Below are 21256 nucleotides of genomic sequence, written 5' to 3'. Positions count from 1 at the left end.
TCATCAGGTCCAGCAGGGGCAATTCTCCTGAGCAAAGGATGTGATAAATGATGCAGGACAGTGCAGGTAGGGGCCTCAGGTGTGCTGAGGAGAGGCGGGACTAGGACCCTCACCTTGCTGTCTCTTGTAGGGTGAGAGGATCACGCTGCTTCGACAGGTGGATGAGAACTGGTACGAAGGGAGGATTCCAGGGACATCCCGACAAGGCATCTTCCCCATTACCTACGTGGACGTGATCAAACGGCCACTGGTGAAAAACCCCGTGGATTACATCGACTTGCCTTACTCTTCCTCCCCAAGTCGCAGTGCCACTGCGAGCCCACAGGTATCTATGCTTCTCATCACTGGGTTTTCTTCTCAACATGTGTTTCCATGCTCTACAGTGCCGATGGCACATAGCCCTCCAGGAGGGCTCTCTAGCACTGTGATTATGAACTGTCTGCAACAGTGTAGACTGCAGTTTGGTTTTGCGCACATAAGTGGCATTTCCCCCACACTTGGTAGGAGAAATATTATCTTAGGGGAAAAGGAAGAGCTAAAGGTAATTCTGTGGGGATAAGGTGAGTAGGGAAAGAGAAATGAGAGGCTTTATCAGTTGGTCTATCCTGGGTGAAGCTTATAGTATGGAGATGATAACTGGTGGATCATAAATCCTATGGCCTGGGCTGGTTCTCTCAGTTCTCCTGTCAGTCAAGATTGACTTGCAGAAGAAAAAGTTTGAGAGAGGCAAAGTTTGTCTCATCTTTAGACATGTAAAGCAGATTCGAAGTCGTGCAAGCATTCACTGGCACCAGGTTGGAAAAGGAACTTACAGCTTGTTGATCTATACCAGACTGGGAGGAAGTAAGATGGGCATAGTAAGATGTTTGCTATTTTGAACATTAATTAATGAACATACTTGTTTGACAATATGAGGTATTCCAAACCCATGCCCTCTTTCCCAAAGCAAGAAAAAAATCATAACTTTGAGTTCAAGAGAGGCGTGTAGAGTGCCATCCTGTGGAACAAACAGACCTTTATAAGTTGTAGGGAAGATGGCCAGAAGACCTAGGGACCCAGGCTAATGCTATGATGGTTCCTCTTCTTCTCTACTCCTCCAAAAATTTCCTCCTCTGTCATCTGCTTGTCACTGACCCCAGCTGAGGGCTTATGGCACAAGGCATCGGAGGGGCTTCCTGCACAGTGAGATGCCTATCCTGCCTCTTACATGGGACAGTGAGATTGGAGCAGGGTGTTCTTCTCTGTAAGAATGTGGGGAATTCATCTGGGTTTTTACTTGACTATAGCCAAAAGTGACCATAAAACAAAATGATCTCACTACCTGTGCTCCTCTCTGAAACACTCTGCTGAGCCCCCGAGAGAGAATAAAAACCCAAGGGCCAGGACACGGGGAGCCACCTTTTCCCCACAGTTCTGGGGCAGGGCTCTGGTTGCAGATGACCGGGCGGCTGGAGCGGGCTGCTTCCAGAGGGTCTTTTTTAATCCCATTCTGCAGAGCAGGCTGTTGCCACCTGAAACTGTCTGACGGGAACCTCTCCTGTCTCTGTGCCACCTGCCTCTCTCTTCCACCCCACCTACACACACCCATGCACACTCATATGCCACATTCCAGTGTCCTCAGACCTCACCAGGTGATTTCTTTTGGGACACCAGAGTGTCCTGCTCATCCTCTCCATTTCATTCCTCTTTATGTACCTAGTGATTATTTTCCTCCATTCTCTTTATGCTGATATTTGTACCTTTTGCTTCTTTCTTTTGTTTTCTTCTCTCTCCTTTTCTTTTTAAGTATCCTAGTCACAGCAAGCTCCTCATGCCAGCCCCCTCATCTCTGTCCCACCCCCGCCGAGCCCTGTCCCCCGAGATGCACGCCATCACTTCCGAGTGGATCTCGCTGACTGTAGGGGTCCCGAGCAGGCGGTCTCTGGCCCTGACCCCGCCCTTGCCTCCTCTGCCTGAGGCTTCTATCTATGACACAGACCACCTCGCCCTGTCGGTGAGGGCCCGTCCCTCCCTGCCCCTCAGCCTCCCCCAGTCAAGTTGGCTGGATCGCTCCTCCCCACACTCAGTTTCCCCTTTGGCCCTGCCTCCTCCCCACAAGGCCTACTCACTGGCCGCCAGTGCCCAGGCTCCCCTTCACATCAATGGAGATGGTGGTATCCACATGCCACCCTCAGGCATCCACCAGGATAGCTTCTCCCAGTCACTGCTTGGGGGATCCGATAGGGTCATCTCGGAGCTTAGCGGTGCCTTTAGCAGCCAGAGCAAGAGGCAGCCCTGGAGAGAAGAGAACGGACAATATGAAAGGAAAGCAGAGAGCAAGTCAGGTGAGAGATGCCCTGGTGGACCCAAGATCTCTAAGAAGAGCTGCTTGAAACCTTCAGATGTGGTCAGGTGCCTGAGTACTGAACAGAGACTCTCAGATCTCAACACCCCTGAGGAGAACCGGCCCAGCAAGCCTCTGGGTAGCCCTTTTCCAGGAAGGGAGGCTGGGCAGACAGAGCTGCGTAGAGGTGGCGAGGCTGAGAGGAAAGCTGCTCAGAGTGGCATGAGCCAGGTAGGCCTGCAGCATGACGGGGGTGCCCTTGGCATCTTGCTTGGCAGGGTGGGCTGCACGTCTCACCCCTGGCTCAGGGACTAAGGCCAAGTAGATGCCTGTGAGACCCGTTTGCTTGCCTTGGGAGCAAAGAGATGGCCAAGGGAATGGAGGTGACACCAGTCACGGTGTCAGGGCTGGGAACAGTTGGAGGGAAAGGTCAGGTGGTACTCTGGCCTCTTGAGGTGACTCAGAAGTATCCTCGCATAGGGCACCCACTGTCCTGGTATGAAAGCCTGTAAGAAGGAGGGCCTTCCTCACTCCCATGCGTTCCCTGGAGATTGGTTTGCTCTGACTAACAGCTGAGAACACCAGGCTTTGGTGTGGTGTGTTGCGGTTTGGTTTTTGTGAGCTGCACTTTGTTTCCATAACCCATGGTGCGCTGCTAGTGCTCAGTTCTGTCGGGTCTCCGTCCTGTCTTGTGTTTGTGTGAGAGCACAGGGCCTTGTTCACAAGAACAAAGGCATTTTGGTTCCGGGGAGGAGCAAAGGAGTCCCCCTTGATGGACTTGAGGTCCCTGAGTAGGCATGCCAGGTGTTTTAGTGACTTTCCCATCATCTCTCTGAGTCAACTACAGGGATTTCAGAGTTTGGACCAAGGTGGTCTTAGGATGTTTTGAGGGCTGACATTTTTTTGATGGGAAATGAACTTGGCAACCAGACTGATTATGATTCTAATTTTGGCTGTGTCATTTCCTACCAAGAAAGTCAAAGACCTTGGGCAACTTCTCCAAAGTAGCCATGTTTGAGTACCAGCTGCCTATTACTCTGTAGTGATAGGAATCACTTACCCTCTCTGAGACTCAATTTCTTCTTCTGTAAAGGAAGGTAACACCTCCCTTATAGAGTAGTCGAGAAGATTCCTTGAAATAATGCATTCGAGTGCTAAGCACAAAGCCTGGGAACATGATTAACACTCTGTCAAGGGAAGCTGGCGTGGAATAGCTGTAACTGGTTGTAGAACTGAGAACATTCTAGAACCTCTTCAGAACTGGATGGCTTCCTGAAGATGTCTCTAAATCACTTATTTAGTTCTCTGTTTTATATGATGCCCACAGTAAACTGCTCAACCCTCAACCTGCATCTGTTTCCCTTAGAAGCTTTGTCTGTGAGCTTTAATTCAAGGCCTGCTGGTGCCAGCTTCTAGGAAGGGTCCAGATGTCATTATCCCTGTGTTTAGTGAGACTGGAGGGCATGGCCAGGTTACCAGGATAGTAACAGACACCTGAGACACACTTGGCCTGATGCATATGTGCCCACAGGTTTGGGGTTAGGGGGAAGTAGGAATCACTGAGGGAAGGCACATTGTGGGATAGTTTACAAGAAACAGCTTAGCCTCTTCCTAGCAAGCCACTTTCCTGCCCCTCACCAAGCCACAATTTTCCCATGTGCAAAAGCAGGAATGGAAACAGTCCTTCCCTGGTAGTTTGAGGTAGTGAATTTAAGTTTGATTCTTGTCATATGATAAGGCTCCACAAAGTGGGCACTTCCCACTGCCTTTGTCACATGAGGTTTCCCCATCCCCCGGTGTAGGGGTCTGGGATTAAAAACAGTAACTGGCTGAGGTTTGTCCTGACCCCTGGACAGGTACTCCTGGAATGTGTGTTCCACAAAGAAGAAAAGTGCATGCCTGGTTGAGGAAAGCCTAGGCGGTGGGAGGGGTGGTCAGCTGGCCAATTGAAGAGAATTAAATGTCGTAGACAGAGGAGCAGTTCACGGGTTGACCCAAGGTGCCTGGGACCCTCCCATCATCAGTGGTGAGTCATCTTGACAGCCCAGTTCCAGGATGCAGTGTGTACAGGAAGTGCGCACAGTGCTGGAACTCGGGTGAGATTTGGGGTATACACTTCCTGCTTCCTAACAGGCCGGAGTGGAGTAGCTGGCAGCACTGGAGAGTATGTTGATTGGAGAACCAGGCTTGTTGAAAATTGGTTTTCTTTCCATGGTGGGCCTTCAGATCCCAAGAGTACCATTTCCTCCCCGCTCCCTCTCTCCTGTTCTGGCACAGCCTTCTGTGGGTGTGCCCCGACTGTGGGCCCTGGGCTTGCACCCTGTGGAAAGAGCAGCTGCCCACATACCTCTCTCTCAGCCGCTCTCACCTTCTGTCCTGTGGCAACTCTGGAAATGGGCTCCTTCACAAGGGACTCCTGCCTCTTGGGCTTTGTGTGATGGACAAGCTGAAGATGGAAAAGGCTTACCTGACAACTGCTTCCATGAGTGACTCCAGGCTGTGTCACCTGTTTGGATAAATGTATCCCAGACCAGTTTGTGTGTCAAGAAAATTGCTAGCTATTATTCACCCTGCTAAACCACAAATTCAGTGTTATTCTAGATATTGGGGACCTAGCTTGAGTATCTGACTAATAAACCAAGAAACTTTCACCTGAAAGGCTTAAAGAAAAAGACAATCTGAAATGTTATCATATTTACTCTTTATTTCTAGTGTGTTCCAGGCACTGTGCTAAGTGCTTCCAGAGATTGAGAGGGATGAACATCATCAGGGGTTTCTCATTGCTCTCAGAAACATTCTTGCTCCTTCCTGGTTTCAGAAGGCCCCATGTGATCTGGCCATTGAAATGACAAGTCAACCTTGTCTTTCTAAGTCTCCAGCTTGTTTGCCTAGATAGTTCCCCTACCTTTCATATTTCATGTAGATGTTATTTCTTCCTACAAGCTGTTTCTGGTGACCTCCCTTGACACCTGCACAACTGGTCCCAATGCTCTGACTGTACACCCCAGCCCCTGCACTGACTGTGTGAGCACTCTTCAGCTCTTGTATTTGCCCCTTTGTGTCCCTGTACAGTAGTAAAGCCCCAAGGTCAGGGACTGTGGCACCTGATATATAGAAGGTGCTTAGTAAATATTTGTTGATTGAAAGAAAAGACAAAATATGGCTGACCACAACTAAAAGAGTTTATGACGTGACCTCGAGGAGTAAGACCTGCGTACAAATAATTATAATGTGGACAAGAAAGAAGAATCCCAGATAGTACACTCTGAAAGCTCAAGTGGGGAGAAATTGTAAGCAGCAGGAGGAGCAAGAGGGTTATATGGAAAGACTTCATGAGAAAAAGAACATTTGCTCTGAGCCCTAGAGAACGGCCAGTTTCCCCCCAGGTACAGCACAAGGGTGTCATCCAAGGCAAACAGCCTGAGCAAAGGCCCAGGCGTAGGAATGAGAAGGTGTACGTGGAGAGTGTGTGTTCCTGGTGAGGGTGAACACAGGGCCCATCTGGGAGAGGAGCTGGGACCAGAGCGTGGAGGGCGCCGACACCTCCAGAGTTCACCAGCACCACTTCCCCACTGCGCAAAGCGCCATCTTCCTTGTGTTCGGGGGGAACGTTGCCACTCAGTCACTGCTCAGCTATTCACATGCCCCCACCCCAACGCCGCAGATTTCTAAAGTCTTCCAGTACGTTGGTTTGACTTCCCTCCTCCCTTTGAGACTGGTTTCATGCTGGGCTGGCTCCTCGTGTTTTCAGGGCTGCAGAAGCTGGTAAATGATGTGCAGGGGTCTCTAGGATGGGTTGGGAAGAGCACTGGATTTAAAACCAGGGTACCCAGGCTGTTGCTCTAGCTCTGCCATTAGCCTGCTAAGTGTCTTTGAAGGAGTCATTTCTCTTTCCTGTCAGTTTCTTTGTCCATAAACAAAAGATTCAGATGAGAGAACGGAAGTTCCTTTTAGCTTTGATATTCCAGGACTAGGTGAAAATCCTATACAGATTTCAATTGAAATGAGAAAGAACACATACAAAAGTTCAGGTTAGGGGTTTATTATAAACCTGCACATTCTCTGAAAGAGAGAGTACTATGGTTCTTTGTTTGTTTGGTATTGGAGATTGAACCCAGGGGTACTTTACCACTGAGCTACATCCCCAGCGCACCCCCCACTTTTTTTTGAGAAACAGAGTCTCAGTAAGTTTCTGAGGAACTCACTAAATTGCTGAGACTTACTATCCTCCTGTCTCAGCCTCCTGTGTTGTTGAAAATACAAGTAAAACAACTTAGTTAATTGGACCAAAAAAAAAAACAAAAACAAATGTACACAGACACATACACGACACCATCATCAGTCAAGTTCTTGGATAGTGTTGGGCAATGATTTTGGCTAACATGATTTAGAACAGTCAAGAATTAAAGGGGAAGATCATCTTAAAAGTATCCTTTATAAGTATTTTCAAGTATTTACCAAGTTTCCCCATGACAGAAGCACCATTACTGACAAGTAGCTAGCCTTGGTTCTTGAGTTTTTGCAAGCAAGCCTCATAGGAATTCTGAGTTAAAAAAAAAAAAAAAAAAATCTTTAAAGATTACCCGTCTCAGTGAACTTATAACTACTTCTGCATCTTAGAACCTCTGAGGATCTGAGGCCAACTGAGAGTGCCAGGCCAGTGTTGTGGGGAGGAGGCTGGCACACACAGTTCTGTGGAAAGTTTCCAGGGGCTCACACCTGAGTCCATCTGGGAATGCCCACCTTGTCCCCAGACCCAGGTTCACCGCTCCCAATCCATTCAACGTTTACAATGAGATGAGAAAACAGAGGCCGGAGAAGAGTGACAAAACTTTTGTTATAAATGTGGTTCCTAAAGGGGAGGAAACCAGTTAAAAAACAAAATCTAAGGGCATGAAGTATAAAATGAAAGTATTCAGGAACACTGGTGTCCTCAAAGCATCTCTTGAGAAATCCAAGAGCAAACTATTGCACTGCCTTGGAGAAAAGGGAGGAGGGAAGCCACTCAGCTGAAGACCAAAAGAGGTCTTTGGTGACTTCAGAGGGAACATCCCTCACCATGTGGAAACGAGGTTAGTTTCCAGAAAGATAAGAACAAAGACACGGGCCTGCTTGGAGGATAGAAACAGAAATAGAGGGGAAACGTGATGCATCCTACAAGAATGGAAAGGAAATTAGAAATGTTGAAATGCTCAGAAGTGGGAGGCATTTTCCTTTGACTCACTCAGAAGGGAAATTTCTAAACAAACCAGAGTGTGAGCAGCTTATGGGATGGGGAGAGACCCTGGCTGCAGTTCTTACAAAACATCGGCAGGTATTCTCCCAGCATCCAAGGGTGGGGAACCAAGACCTGAAACTGCAGCTCCATCACTCAAACTCTTGGGAGAAACTCAAGTGCTGCTGTCAAGTACTGGACCAGTTAAGGTCCGTCAGCCCATCTCTCCAGCTGTCCTGAAACCTCCCTTTGGCAGAGCACCCTGGAAGGTCGAGGTGTAGTAGAATGCATGGAATTTAGAGTCAGAGAAAAGGTGTTGGAAACCTGGTTCAAATTTCCAACTAGACCTATTAGCTATTTGTTTTTTCATTTGTAATATGTGGTAAATATTGACCAATTTCTTGAGTTGTTCTGAGAATCCTGAGACACAGGGGAGGCAAAAGCATCTGGCACAGCCCCTGTGGTGTGATGCTGAGGAAGCAGGGAAAGGAAACCAAAGGTGTTTACTCCATCCTCCTTATCTCACCCCCAAAGGCAGGAAGAAGGGGGAAAAGGAAAAAGTGGAAGATGAGAGACTCATTTTGCTTTGGGTTACATAAATTAAGAATTCAGAAGACTGGGAATTTGCACTCTACAGATTAGTGCTTGTCCTAATTCTCTCCCATTGTTGAGGACAAAGTCATGAGGGAAGCTCTTAGGTTCTTCATGCTTTGGAGCTGGAGAGTACTGGGAATTGAACCCAGGGCACTTTACCACTGAATGACATCCCCAGCACGCCACCCCCCCTTTTTAATCTTGAGATAGAGTCTCACTAAATTGCCCATGCTAACCTTGAACTTAGGATTCTCCTGCCTCAGCCTCCCAAGTCCCTGGGATTACAGGTGCGTGCCACTGTGCTGTGTTTGAGTTCTTCCCACTTTAACACACGGCTGCCATTACTGCCCTGCTTTATGACAGAAATTGGAAACTGTCTATGATGAGAACACTGAGCGTTGGCTGAACATTTAAGTTTTGTGTTGTAATCAGATTCAGATTACAACAAAGTTACTGGGTTGTCCCTTGAGTGATTGGCAAGGTTGTTAAACCTAGGTGGTAAATAGCTTTTGGTAAATAGCTTTTTGTTTTTGGTCTCATAAATGCTTTTATTTATTTATTTATTGTTTACTTTGTTCTAATTAGTTATACATGACAGTAGAATGCATTTTGACACATCATACATAAATGGAGTATAACTTCTTATTCCCCTGGTTGTACATGGTGTAGAGTCACATCGGTCTTGTAATCATGTATATACATAGGGTAAGAGTGTGTGATTCATCCTACTATCCTTCCTATCCCCATACCCACTCCCCTCCCTTCACTCCCCTCTGTCTAATCCAAAGTACCTCTATTCTTCCCTAACTGCCCCCCTTACATAGTTTCATAGTCAAACTGTAATCTTTTTCTCTGTCAACTCAGTAGGAGAATTCAGTGGAGTCACAGGCTGTTCTGAGGCTACCCTGGAGGTTTCCTAGAACTGATACCTAGAAGCCCAAGTCATTCAGGTCTCCCCACCCCACTGGCAGAGTTTGCCTATGGTGTTCCAGGAGCTGCAGATTTCCTATCACTATCCCCGGGCAACCCCTCACCTCCCACACTTCCAGAAGTGAGCTCCCTATCAGGAGGCTGTGATCAGAAGCCCTCCACCTCCTAGTCTTCAGTACTCAGTGAGTTGAGGGCTGCCTCCCTTAAGCCATGTCAGCCCTACCCATCCTGGTTATTAATTCATAGGATGTTACGAGCCAAAAAGACATTCATGTAAATTTTGCCCAACCCTCTTGTTTATTTCAGAACTTGGAAGTTAAGCATTTTGCTCAAAAGACAGCTAGTTGGTGTCAGAGACTGGCATGGAACCCAGATTTTCTCATAGTCTCAGTGAAAGGCCAGTGTAGATCACCATCACCAGAAAGATGGGGTGGGGTCTGAGAAGGCAGGGGCATGACTTTCAGAGATGGCAAAAGGAGAGCAGCTGAGACCCATGATATTTCTGGAGAGGATCTGGGGTCATGGAGAGAGTGAGTGTCTATCCTGTCCACATCTCAGGCCTTCCTGCTGCTGGTTAGTCTGTGTAATTTATTTTGGGCTTCAAGGCTTTGGCACACACCCAAAGCTGGAAGAGGATGATTAGTAACTCCTCAATAGCACCAGGTGTTCTGTGAATCCAGAGGGGATTAACAGCTCCAGGGAGGCCAAAATCAGATATCTGATGGACTTCTGTGAGCTGAAGATAGGACAACAGGGCAGCAGAGCAAGGACACGTGCAAGGTCACTTGGGGAGAATAAAGCAAACACTTGGGAGCAGAAGGGGCAACTTGGGTGAATATACAGAAGATGGCGTTTTTGGAATGAGCAGCCTCACCTGCTTAGCATTGATGGGAGGAAGAGGGAATATGGCATGTGTTGGACTGGTGGCTGTTTTTCCAAACACACGGAAAACTGGAATGATCTCCAGATTCCAAAACGTACTTAGCATGAGCTAATACTCCCTTGAATAGCCCTGGATGAGGTCCTGGTGAGAACTTGCGTCTACTCTGAGGCTTAAATAAGGGCAAATGCTGAGGACCTAGAGAGGGTTCAGAACCACACCATCTAGTAGAAGGATAATCTGAGCCACATAAGTAATTTAAAAAATTTTAGTAGCCACAGTAAATTGGAACAGGTGAAATAAGTTTTAATAATTGATTTTATTTTTACCCAAACTTTCAAGAAGCTATTTAACGACATACTTTGTGTTCTTTATTTTGTACTCAGCTTTTGAAGTCTAGTTTGTGTTTTAACACTTACAGCACATTTCACTTTATATTTGCCACAACTCAAGTGCTCAATAGCCACTTGTGACTAATGACCACCATCTTAGACAGTGCAGGCTTAGAGGAAGAACTGTTAAGGGATAAGACAACGGGGACGGTAAATGAGAAAACATACACCTAGAGGGGGAGAAACCCCCGAGGATAAACAGCCTTTCGAAAAGTGAAAGCTGCTTTTTGTGATATACATTAAATGGTTTCCATCTCTACTAAAGGTCTACCCCATGATGATTCCCTCCCCGCTAAAAAATCAGGTTTACATTCCAGCTACATGAGATGTTTTATTTAAATCTAAATAGGAAGAAATTGAATCTAAGCTAATAGAGTAAATGTTTATCTTGCCTTCTTCCTTCATTTACTCAGTAAACACTAAGTGAGGAACTTGGTCATCCCTACCTCTCAGGAATGGGGTTAAGTTTGTTCTATCCAGACGTTAAGGCTATGATGATGTTTATCTTCTGCTTTGGGTATGACCTGAGACCAAAGAAGGTACTAACTGAGCCATGAATATCCCTCTGGTACTGTGAGTCCTTAGGTTAATGATTTGATGCTATCTTTTACTGTACACTGTTCCTTTTGTAGAAGGTGCCTTTGAGCACCTAGAGTAAAAAAAAAAAAATTCAAGAAGAGAAATTATAGAGCTTGTTTTTCCAGATGAGGTAGAAATTGGGTACTGCTCTCATAATTACACCAACAATCCCATCATGACCCAAGAGAGAGGGATTAGACTCCAGGGGACTCAGTTCTTATGCTCAGTGGCTTTGTCACCTTTTGATGTCTTCAGTCTTCACTGAGCCTTAAAATTTTCTCTTCTTCCCTCCCCAAGTCAAAGGGTTAGTACCACAGTTGAGGTAATGAATCTATATGTGCTTATAAAATATCAGGTCTTTTGTACCACATTCAATTCATTAATCCTCTTTTGAACCCAGATTATTTGCTAGGTGATTGGTTCTAGACACAGCTTTGGTGTTAAGTTAATTGAAGGATGCTGAGGGGCTTTTGTAAGCTGTGGAGATTATGCCAAGAGATTGTCCATATCCTGTCTTTGTACTGCCTTGACCTGAGGTCATCAGGCCACCAGCTGGTGTTTGGAATTTTTTTTTTTTTTTTTTTTTTGTGAGAACGAAAGTTCTCATGAGGTATGACCCAGGCCAGTCTTGCCATACTCCAGTTAGATAATCTCAGTGTGAGGTAGTTGAAGTCTTCTACAGCCTTGCTTCCCAAAGTTAAGCTGAGAACCAGCAGCATCTGCACCACCAATAGAAGTGCTGAGTCTCCTGACATAGGCCATATGCACCAAGAATCTGCACTCCACGGCATCCCAGGTGATACCTACCTAGGTTAGAGCTCCTCTCTACAGTATCCTGACAAGTGATAGTCAATGGCGGTCTCAGTTCCAACAGCTGCTATGGCAGGCAACTCTCTTCCTCTTAGGCAACCATTCTGTTGTTGGACAGCACTCACTTTTAGGAAGTTGTCCTTTCATCAAGTCCAAATCTGACTGTCATTGTCACCCACTCGAGGTACCCCAGAGTTACTTTCATTCTTCTGAAAGCCCACATAGCAAGTACTTGGAAATGACCATTTCTCTCCTCTGTTACATGGAAGTCTTGATCCAGAGGCTAGGTGGGTAGTAAGTACAGCTGCACAAGGTCAGTCCCAGGCACCTGGTGAAGACCTGCAGGTCGAGAGCATGGAATGACCCTTTACTTCTGTCTCTTCCTTTACTCCTGCCAGAATCCAGGGGCACTAGTTTGAGCCATTGAGGTTTGGAAGGGGTTTAGAAAACTTGAAGAGGCTTCCCCAAAGGACGAGAGAATGGAAGGGATGCCTGGGAAATTGGTGGTGCTGGGTATGCTGAAGGATGAGGACATGTGCAATGGAGACGAACAGGAGGGTTGGTCTGGTGTGTGGAAAGAGCAACCAAGCAGCTCTGTAGCTGAATGACCGTGAGGAATGCACAAAATCCCTCTGAGCATCAGTTTTCAGGGTTTTTAAATAAGACAGGATAATCTACCTTTACCTGCCTACCCCTAGGGATTGTGCAGGACTCATAACAATTATGTCAAAGAGCACAGTTGCTAAGGTGGAGATGGTCTGAAGATGGAAGGGACCAAGCAGGACAGTAGAGGGACCATGAGACAAGTCTACACTTATTTGCTATGTGACCTCAAAAGAGATCCTCACTTTCTTTTGGCTTCTGTGAAACAATTGGATCCTACACAAGAAATTTCTAAGTGCCCTTCTAGAAGGTGCTGGAGTTGCTGTGGCCTGTTGCAATTATTGCACCTTACATAGAGAGTTTCTCCAAAGTTGGCTTGTCAAATATTTGTTCAGAAAGGCTTCATAGAGCATGCAATTCAATCCTCTTTGAGGGCAGTGATCCCAAACAGTCTTTAAAAGAAGGCCTGGCCTCCACCATGGGAGCCCTGATTAAAAGGTGGGTCTTGTGTGGCCTGAATTGCACCTGTTACTCTATCAACATGTAGTACTGGTGAGTGGTGAGTGACCATTTCATCTCTACATCTGTGTCAGGACCCACAGTCCTATTTCTGGAAGCAAGCTCTGGTCTATGAGATAGATATCTGAACTTGCTTCATCCCTCAATGGAGTATGTCACATGCAGATTTTTCCAGGGGAGTGTTCTTGTATGGCACTTCAGATATTAACCCAGGAATGTTTTATGTGTATTATTCTTTTTCAGTCTTTTTAAGTACCCATGCATGGCAGACCTGATAGTTTTGTGGGCCTGCTATGTCAGAGGCTCCTACTCAACAAAAAGCTGAAACTGGCTGTCCTACAGCAGCCTTTCCCAAGATGCTTGTTAGCTGAGAGCAAGGGGACCAATATGCGTGGGGACAAGTCTGTTTCTGAAGACAGCCTTTCCTGTCTCTCTCCTGCCCGCCTGGGGACCCTGTGTTGTTCATTCTCACCACACTGCAGCCATGTTTCTGATTTCCCATTTCATTGCCTGGATGCTTGCTTCTAACTCTGTACATTTGCATTTTCTCCTGTGCATCCACCGTGTTGTCATGGAAACTCAGTGGCCATAGGCTGCGAGTGTCCGGTGTCATCTGAGTGTAATGGTGTGGTACGTGTATTTGCTCACACTTTTATTTTGAATCCTCGCCAATGTGACATCTGCTAAAATGTCTCCCTTATGATTTGCTTGGTGATCACAGCCTTCTCATCATTCATTGAGAGCAGGACCTGATCTCACAGAATCTGAAAAGAGCTATGTGGTAAGATGCCTGTTGAATAAGACTGTAGCTTTTCTAAAGAGAATCCTTACTGACTAGAGTCTAGACAAGGTAATGCCTGGTTAACTCACAGAGCCATTGTTTACAAGACAATGGCTATTATACAGCCAGATGCTAGGTTACCCTCTCCCCCTCAAAAAAGCAGAGGAATTTAGAGAATATTTTACACTCTGCCTACATGTGGGATTAAATTAATGTATTAGTGCATGATTGGGGATACATACTTGCATTTCTACCCTGAGATTATTCCATTTGTAACAGTTGCTCACTAATTACAGGCTTTTATGCTTCTGCCTTTTTTTTTTTTTTTTAATATTCATACTAAATCCCAAATTCTTCTGTATCTTACCTGTTTTTCCATGCTTACGCCTGGATCCCTCCTGCACTCCACTACTGGAAATCTATTTTTTTAACCTGGATCTTCAACTCTGTTTTTTCCCTGGACTTATGTACTACGTCTGGAATGTTACATCTCTTCCTCTCTTTCTTTTTTTTTTTTGTCCCCACACTGACTGTTTTATGGGGGTTTCTGGATATCTCGGGGCCACCTCACAGGAAGCGGTTTGCAATGAGATCATAAACATTGCCGAGAAATCTGTTCATTACTGCAGCACTGTCTCTCATCCCCTTGACTTTCATCACAAGGTATCCCCTTCTGACAATAAATCATCTTTAATCATTTCTCAGCAACCTCAAGCCCAGCAGCGAAGAGTCACCCCAGACAGGAGTCAAACCTCACCAGATTTGTAAGTACACTTGACAACCTTGGTGCTCATGTACTTGGTGGACTTTTGTCCTTAGAGAGTGGATCATTGACTGACTATGGGGAGTCAGGGATGAGCAAATCCCTCCCTGGTCCCCTGTGGATTTCTAGTGAAGGCCATGTTTCCTGTCAAGCACTGTGAAAACAGGTAGCGGGTCTATAAAGGGGGTCACAGAGAGAGGTAGACTTACCATACCAGGATAAATGAGGGTTGGGCTGACCTGTCTCAATTCTAGTGTTGTAGGGAACTTAAAGAACAGTTGATTCTGAACATAAATGAATGAATAGGGTTGATCAATTGATTCCTTCATTAATTTAAAAAGTATATTGGGTATCTCTTATTTTATGCACATAGGGAAAAATTCCGTTCACAGAGCAAGGATGAGCTGAACGAAGCATTTAGAGAAAATTGGATTGTGAAAACCAGAATAGGGAGGAAAAGGTCTTCCCAGCTGAGGGGACCACATAGGCAAAGGCACTGAGTAGGTGGCTCCTGGAAGACTTTAAGAAGGCCTGTGTGACTGCAGTGTGTGACTCACAGAGGAAATGGAGATTAAGCTCAAGAAGTAGGGTGACGTCAGATAGTAGATTTCAGAATGCAGTGGAAATAAGTTTGGATTTTATTCTGCCAGCCCTAGAAAACCTCTGACAATTACTGTATTAAGGAACATACTGATCGTAGTTTATTTTAGGTAGATAACTCTGGGGGGTAGGTTTTAGAGACCAAAGACAAAAATGCTAATGAGAAGATACTAATGCAGTGGAGAAGGAGTGAGCTCTTTGCTCCTCTTAAATGTGGAAGATTACCCATGGAGATAACAGGGTAAAGGTCAGTAGCCAGCAAAAGAGACTGAGAAGGGGCAGCAGGAGATAGAGGCGAGAGTCTAGGAGTACTCACTTTCACAGACGGGAGCAGGCAGCCACTGGCCAGCAGTGCCACCTGGCCCAGAAAGGCCAGGGGTAGGAAATGACAAAGGTCCACCAGATGTTCTCATTGGTAACTGGAAAAACCACTGATAACTTCTAATACAGCAAGGTTTGTAGGGAGTTGCCAGCAGATGGTCCATTAGAAAGGGTTGATGAGTGAGTTTGATGGTGAATATAAGTGCGTGTGACAGGGATCTTATAGATTAAGGAACACCAGGGATATGACAGACTGAAGCATGTTTACACAGAGGAGGAGTTGACAAGAGTTGAGAGATGTAAGTAAGGAGATGTAAGTAGAGGAAGAGCCCAAGGAAGGGGATTCAACATGGCTGGGAGAGAGGACCTGTACACGTGGGAACAGAGCAGAAGGTGAGCAGAGACGTGGACTCGAATCTGAGGAAGGATCAATGGGTCCTCATAGCAAGCTTCTACCAGGGGAAGTGGAGGTGGAGTAAGGAGTGCTTGGTGGAAAATGGGGCACCAGAATTGGCAGGGGTGATGGAGTGAGGGCTCGAGGGACAATAACCTGAGCTATGTGAGGCCCCACAAATTTGAGCTGAGTTGGGGACCTGGGCAGCAAGGGTGCCGACTTTTTCCCAGCTAGTCTCTACCACCTGAAAACAGAAAGTAGACATCGGGAGTTCTATCCCAAAGCAACTGTGGTGGAAATTAAGAGGACAAAGCATTCTAAGATGTTAGCAAAGGCATGCTTTGGATAGCCAGACATAGGAATCCAAGTTAGGTAGGAAATAGCAGACAAGTACAGAAACATGAAAAATATATTAATTTATCAGCTTGATATCTATCTGCATCTCTTAATTCCTCATTAGAGACCTTCATTCTGGCAGCCAGATTCACGTACCAAAGTATCAGTATACTTGGAGAAATATGTAAAGTGAAATTGTCCCCTTCACCTTCACAGAACAGCAGGAATCTCTTGTCTGTGGGAACTGACTGCATATTTGTCTGTAGTCTGTCTTGCCCACACACTGGAATTCACTGGCATCTACTAGAAATGGTAGATGATTGACTTATTTACCAAACTTTGCTGCTTCTGTTGTGTTTCAAAATAGTGAGTAAACAGAAGTGTGAAGCTGGTGCACAGTAGGTGCCCCTTAAGTATTTGTTGAAGGAACAAATAAAATACCAAAGCAGGTGTGAGATTTCACCACCGGCCATTCACTCTTACTGTCTGAGAGAACAGCACAGACCAAATGCCTTAAGGCTGACCAGCAAGTAACTAACAATCTTACCCCAAAACATTACTGGCTAGAACCAAAGCAAAAGGTCTCAGAAGTTTCAGAAAAATGACATCCATTTAAAAGCGCTCAAAGGGGGCAGGAGATGCAGTTTACTGGTAGAATACTTGCTGGCATGTGTAAGGCCCCAGCTCCCATCCTCAGCACTGAAAAGTAAGAAGCAGGTGGGGGAAGGGGTTACTCAAGGCAGTTTTGCTGACCGGTGAGGCAATGGGAATATACTTTTTAAAAAAATATTTTTCTGCCAATCTATAATCTATGTGTTTTTACAATTACCCTGTGCTCTCCAGTGGCCAGAATATAATGTCTCCAGAGTTAAGTACCTTCTGATTTTCCATGATAATCTATGTATATTATCCCATTTTTTAAAAAAAAGGCCTTATTTTACTTTAAAGACCAAGGGAGTGGGTGAAAGGGTCTCTAGACAAAAAAGCTTGGCTGTGGTAATAGAATTAAACTAAATAAGCGGTCCGTTCATGACTTGCTTATCAGGAGTTCCCCTCCCTGTCAGTCTCAGTTATTAATTTCTATGTTGAATGTATTTCTCCAAAATGCCATTATTAGAAAAATAGTCAATACAACACTTTGAATCCCTACTAGTAATTAGGAAACATTACTTAAATGTTGATTTGACAGAAATGAGGTTTAAAAGCTTGTCATTGAATCCTGATGGCTTTTGAGACACTCATTGTTCATTTTTTTCATTTATAGATTTAGCTACCAAGCATTATATAGCTATGTACCACAGAACGATGATGAGTTGGAACTCCGGGATGGAGATATTGTTGATGTCATGGAGAAATGCGACGATGGGTGGTTTGTTGGTAAGAATCTCATCACGTTTTTCTTCCTAGTTGAAGGAAGAACTAGGAGTGATGAGCCATGCAGGAAGCTCTCTCCTCTGCACAGAAAGAAGGGCCTCTTCAACTCCTCTCCCACCAGTGGGGTTCCGGGGCACTGGTCTCTTTACTCTTAAGACCATGTGGGTGTTACTAATGTTGGACCTAAAACCCAAAATGCCAAAGTCGTCTGCCACATGGAAAGGCAATTGTCAAATTCATTATTGTTATTAATTGAGTTTCCATTTATATTTCTATTGTGCATGTCTATTTTCATTTGGAAATTTTATTTTTAAAACTCTTATGAAACAAAATAAGAAGATTTTGACTTAGTTCTCTACCATGAAACTCAAGCCAATTGTGTGGGTATTCCATAGACCTTCTTAATTCACTCTAGGCTTCTAATAATGTTGATCAAAGCAACCTGCTTAGTTATAGCAAAGGAAGCCTGGGGGTGCAGCTCCATGTTAGAGCTTTGGCCTAGTTGGCCTAGCACGTGGGAGACTCTAGTTCCATCCCCTATGTGGCCAAAACAATAGCAATGACAACAGCAAAGGATTCGCCTCTATACAAAGGGGAGAAAAGATCAACATTTGCCAAGATTCTGTTACAAGCCAGACACTGTGCTTGATATGCTTTTATTAATGATATATCAACAAACAGCCCTGAAAGACAAGAATTTTCTTCATTTAACAGATTCAAAAAGTGAGGGCCAAAGAGATTAAGTTACAATCCCAGTTCACCCAGGTTGCAAATGATGGGTCCAGAATTGGAACTCAGACCACCCGAACTCTCTGCAGGCCTACATTCTTACTGCCGCTTGCATGGATGCTAGGAGCCATTGACTCACTCTGTGCCTCAGTTTTCCTCTTCTTTCTAAAGACCAACTTTTCCCTGATCTCTCCGAAAAAGCTTTGCTATAGCAATGTCAAGGCTGGTGTGATGAGAACAGTAAGACCTCAGCATACGTGGGAAGCCAGGAAGATTTGCCTTCACTCTACCGCTTCTTAGAAAGTAACCCCAACCTCCTGAGACCCCAGGAAGGTCAAAGCCCTTGCTACCTTGAGTCATTATGTTCAGGAGAAAGTCAGATCTGAGAAGTCAGTGGCCACCCTGGTGCCGTGAGTTCAACAGAAACACCAGGCAAGCCATGCAGGAAATAGCAAATTTTCTAGAAGTTTCATTGAAAAAAGTAAAATAAAACCAGCACAATTAATCCCAATACATTTTATAAACCAAATACTTTCAAAACATTATCTTTTGAACATGTAATCATGACTAGTGATTTTACATGAACATGTAAAATGACTAGTGAGATATTTTACTTTCTTCTTTTCATACCAAGTGTTCAGAATCCAATGTGTTTTCCAATCACAGCTCAACTCATTTTCACCTAGCCATATTTCAGTTGCTCAGTTGCCACTGTGGCTGTCATATTAGAGAATGCAGCTCTAATGTATATTAGCTCTTAAACTCCTACAAGATTATTTCCTTGGTTTTTGTTTTTTTTTTTAATTTTAATTTTGGTACCATGGATTGTACCCTAGGGTGCTTAACCACTGGGCCACATCCCCAGCCCTTCTTGTTTTTTATTTTGAGACAGGCTCTCACCAAGTTACTGAAAACCTTGCTAAGTTGCTGAGGCTGTCCCTGAACTTGCAATCCTCCTGCCTCAGCCTCCCAAGCCACTGGGATGACAGGCATGCACCACTGCGCCTGGCTGAGTATTTCTATTTTTAATGTAAGGCACCTCTTCTCCAATGGAGGCATCCTAGGTCACTGGGGAAAGGAAATATTTTGGATATCTTTCTCGCATGCTTCAGTCACTTTGAAAAGTAACCTAGGAGTCAAAGTACAAGTAGTAGTCTGACAGAACTCATTTTTTCTCATCCACAAAATAGGTTCTAACCAGGTATATGAGCACAGGTGAGTCCTTACTGGCTCTGGGCCTTACCATCTCAGTACTTTGTACCCTTCTTGACCATCCTCCTTAGGGGTGCAACTAGATGTTTCACAGGTCATTAGCCTTGACACATTCTTTTAGGTTAGAAGCTTCACTGTGGCAATGATCCCAATTCATTCATCATGGCTGCTTGAGGTGCTGTGTTCATCATGATTCTGGAACCAAATCCAAGCCAACTGACCAAAGGGTGCAGTGTTAAATTTTGATGCCTGCTAATGAGAGGATAATGATGACACGACCTATATCAGCCACCCCTACCATAGAGGGACTCCCAGGGGGAAACTTGATGAGGCACCAGCAGATCCAGATAAGGAGAAGTCCAGGAAGGGCTTTGTTCCCAGATGGCTCAATGCTTCTGGCTCAGTGGGACCCTAACAAGGTGACAGGGAGCTAGGGCCATAGGGTTTGAGAGGAATATCTTTTTAATGTGTAGTTGTAGTCAGTGGGCTGTTAGAAATCCTACAGTTCATAAATTCTAAATCCCAGTTGTCTTCTTATGTTGGATAAATGTACTGATTTCTCCAAAAGAAGAAATGTTAGGAAGAGAAATGGTCTGGGAACCAGGAGACCTGGATTCAGATTCTGCCTCTGGCACTTACTAAGCTGAGGGCACTCAAGTGTTATTTGAGCTCTTTGAGCCTGGGTTCCTTCATCTGAAAAATAAGAATATTAGACATGCATGCCTTTCTTAACAGTCAGCATCATTTTGCAGCTTTAAATGAGATAAGACAGGGGACCATGCTTTGGAAATCATACAGTGTTCTAGAAGCTACAGGATTGTTAAAAGCGACATTCAACCAGAAATCTCTGCAGTGCTCTCTCTGAACACAGTGGGTAGATCTTCTCATTTTGTGTATGTGTTTGTTTCACAGGTACTTCAAGAAGGACAAGGCAGTTTGGTACTTTCCCAGGCAACTATGTAAAACCTTTATATCTATAAGAAGACTGAAAACTACAGAGATTATTTTTATTGGAGGATGAAGCATAATTCATGAACCAGTCTCTTTATTTAAATGTCAGATCACTAGGAAAATCAAAGCAGTGGATAAAGTAAGAAGTAAAAGACAGGAACAGAGAAATGTGTTTAAAACCCAAACCTGTCTAAACTTAGTGTGTATCAGGGCTGAACTGCGTGCTGAGCAGAAAGAATTGAGGCAACTCTGCATTTACTTAGCTGCTTCTGGAAGCTGCTCCAGCCTTTGACTTCCCTCTGCCGCTTGGATAATCTGACTTGGAACACAGTCCAGGAGCTGAGTTAGCCACAGATGCTCCCTGCTGCCCCAACCTTAACTTCCATCTTGAAGGGGTTCTTGAGCCTAAAGCAGACGTTGGGGCCCCAGCAGATAGGTTCCCAGCCATGTTCCAGAGGCTCCAAGTCTGAGCATCCACTGACTACCCCAGCTTCTATCCCTGGCTGCCTGGAGCCAGCTGACCCCCAGTCCTCTAGAGGTCAGTCTGGGCTGCTGAGCTGTCTCTTGACAATGGTGGTGGCCCCCAAATCCCTCCCTGGACCTGCAGAGGTACAGATGAGAAAATGGAGGCAAAACCGGCACCTTGTGCCACCAGCCCGCTGTGCAGCTTTGCCATTGACTGCCCTTCTTCCAGATGGAAAAGCTCATGAGGTTTGTCCTGAGAACTGGGACAAGCAGATAGGTTACATTTGTATTTCTACGTGATTAAGTCGAGAAGCCCTGCAGCCCCAGAGGTCATTTGCAGTGTGTTCTTTTCCCATATCAGTGGCTGTTGTAAACAGTCATCACTGGGCTGCTCACCTGCAGCTGTATTTATCTGAGCATCATTGCTAACCTTTCGGGCTTCTGTTTGACTGGGACAGTTTGGGATTGGTAGGCCTAATCCAAAG

The 21256-nt window shown here is 45.2% G+C and overlaps 1 protein-coding gene across 13 annotated transcripts in view; it reads left to right on the top strand.

The window, feature by feature from the left end:
• The window catches only part of Sorbs1 (sorbin and SH3 domain containing 1), a 233015-nt gene extending 211973 nt beyond the window's left edge, over nucleotides 1-21042 (top strand). For 6 of the 13 annotated variants that reach the window (XM_047552720.1, XM_047552716.1, XM_047552719.1 and 3 more), the window contains 6 exons: nucleotides 131-325; nucleotides 1787-2554; nucleotides 13567-13626; nucleotides 14200-14390; nucleotides 17305-17417; nucleotides 20268-21042. In XM_047552720.1, the coding sequence (XP_047408676.1) occupies nucleotides 131-325; nucleotides 1787-2554; nucleotides 13567-13626; nucleotides 14200-14390; nucleotides 17305-17417; nucleotides 20268-20335 (1395 nt within the window). In that variant the 3' untranslated portion in view covers nucleotides 20336-21042. The remainder of the gene's footprint in view (nucleotides 1-130; nucleotides 326-1786; nucleotides 2555-13566; nucleotides 13627-14199; nucleotides 14391-17304; nucleotides 17418-20267) is intronic. The other 7 variants (XM_047552727.1, XM_047552724.1, XM_047552726.1 and 4 more) reach the window with 2 other exon arrangements.
• Nucleotides 21043-21256: the final 214 nt, after the last annotated feature.

The sequence above is a fragment of the Sciurus carolinensis genome, chromosome 5 (assembly GCF_902686445.1).
Source record: "Sciurus carolinensis chromosome 5, mSciCar1.2, whole genome shotgun sequence".
NCBI classification, from domain to species: Eukaryota; Metazoa; Chordata; class Mammalia; order Rodentia; family Sciuridae; genus Sciurus; species Sciurus carolinensis.
The sequence above is the reverse complement of the archived record's forward strand: the minus strand, read 5'-3'. Positions and strand labels throughout refer to the sequence as shown.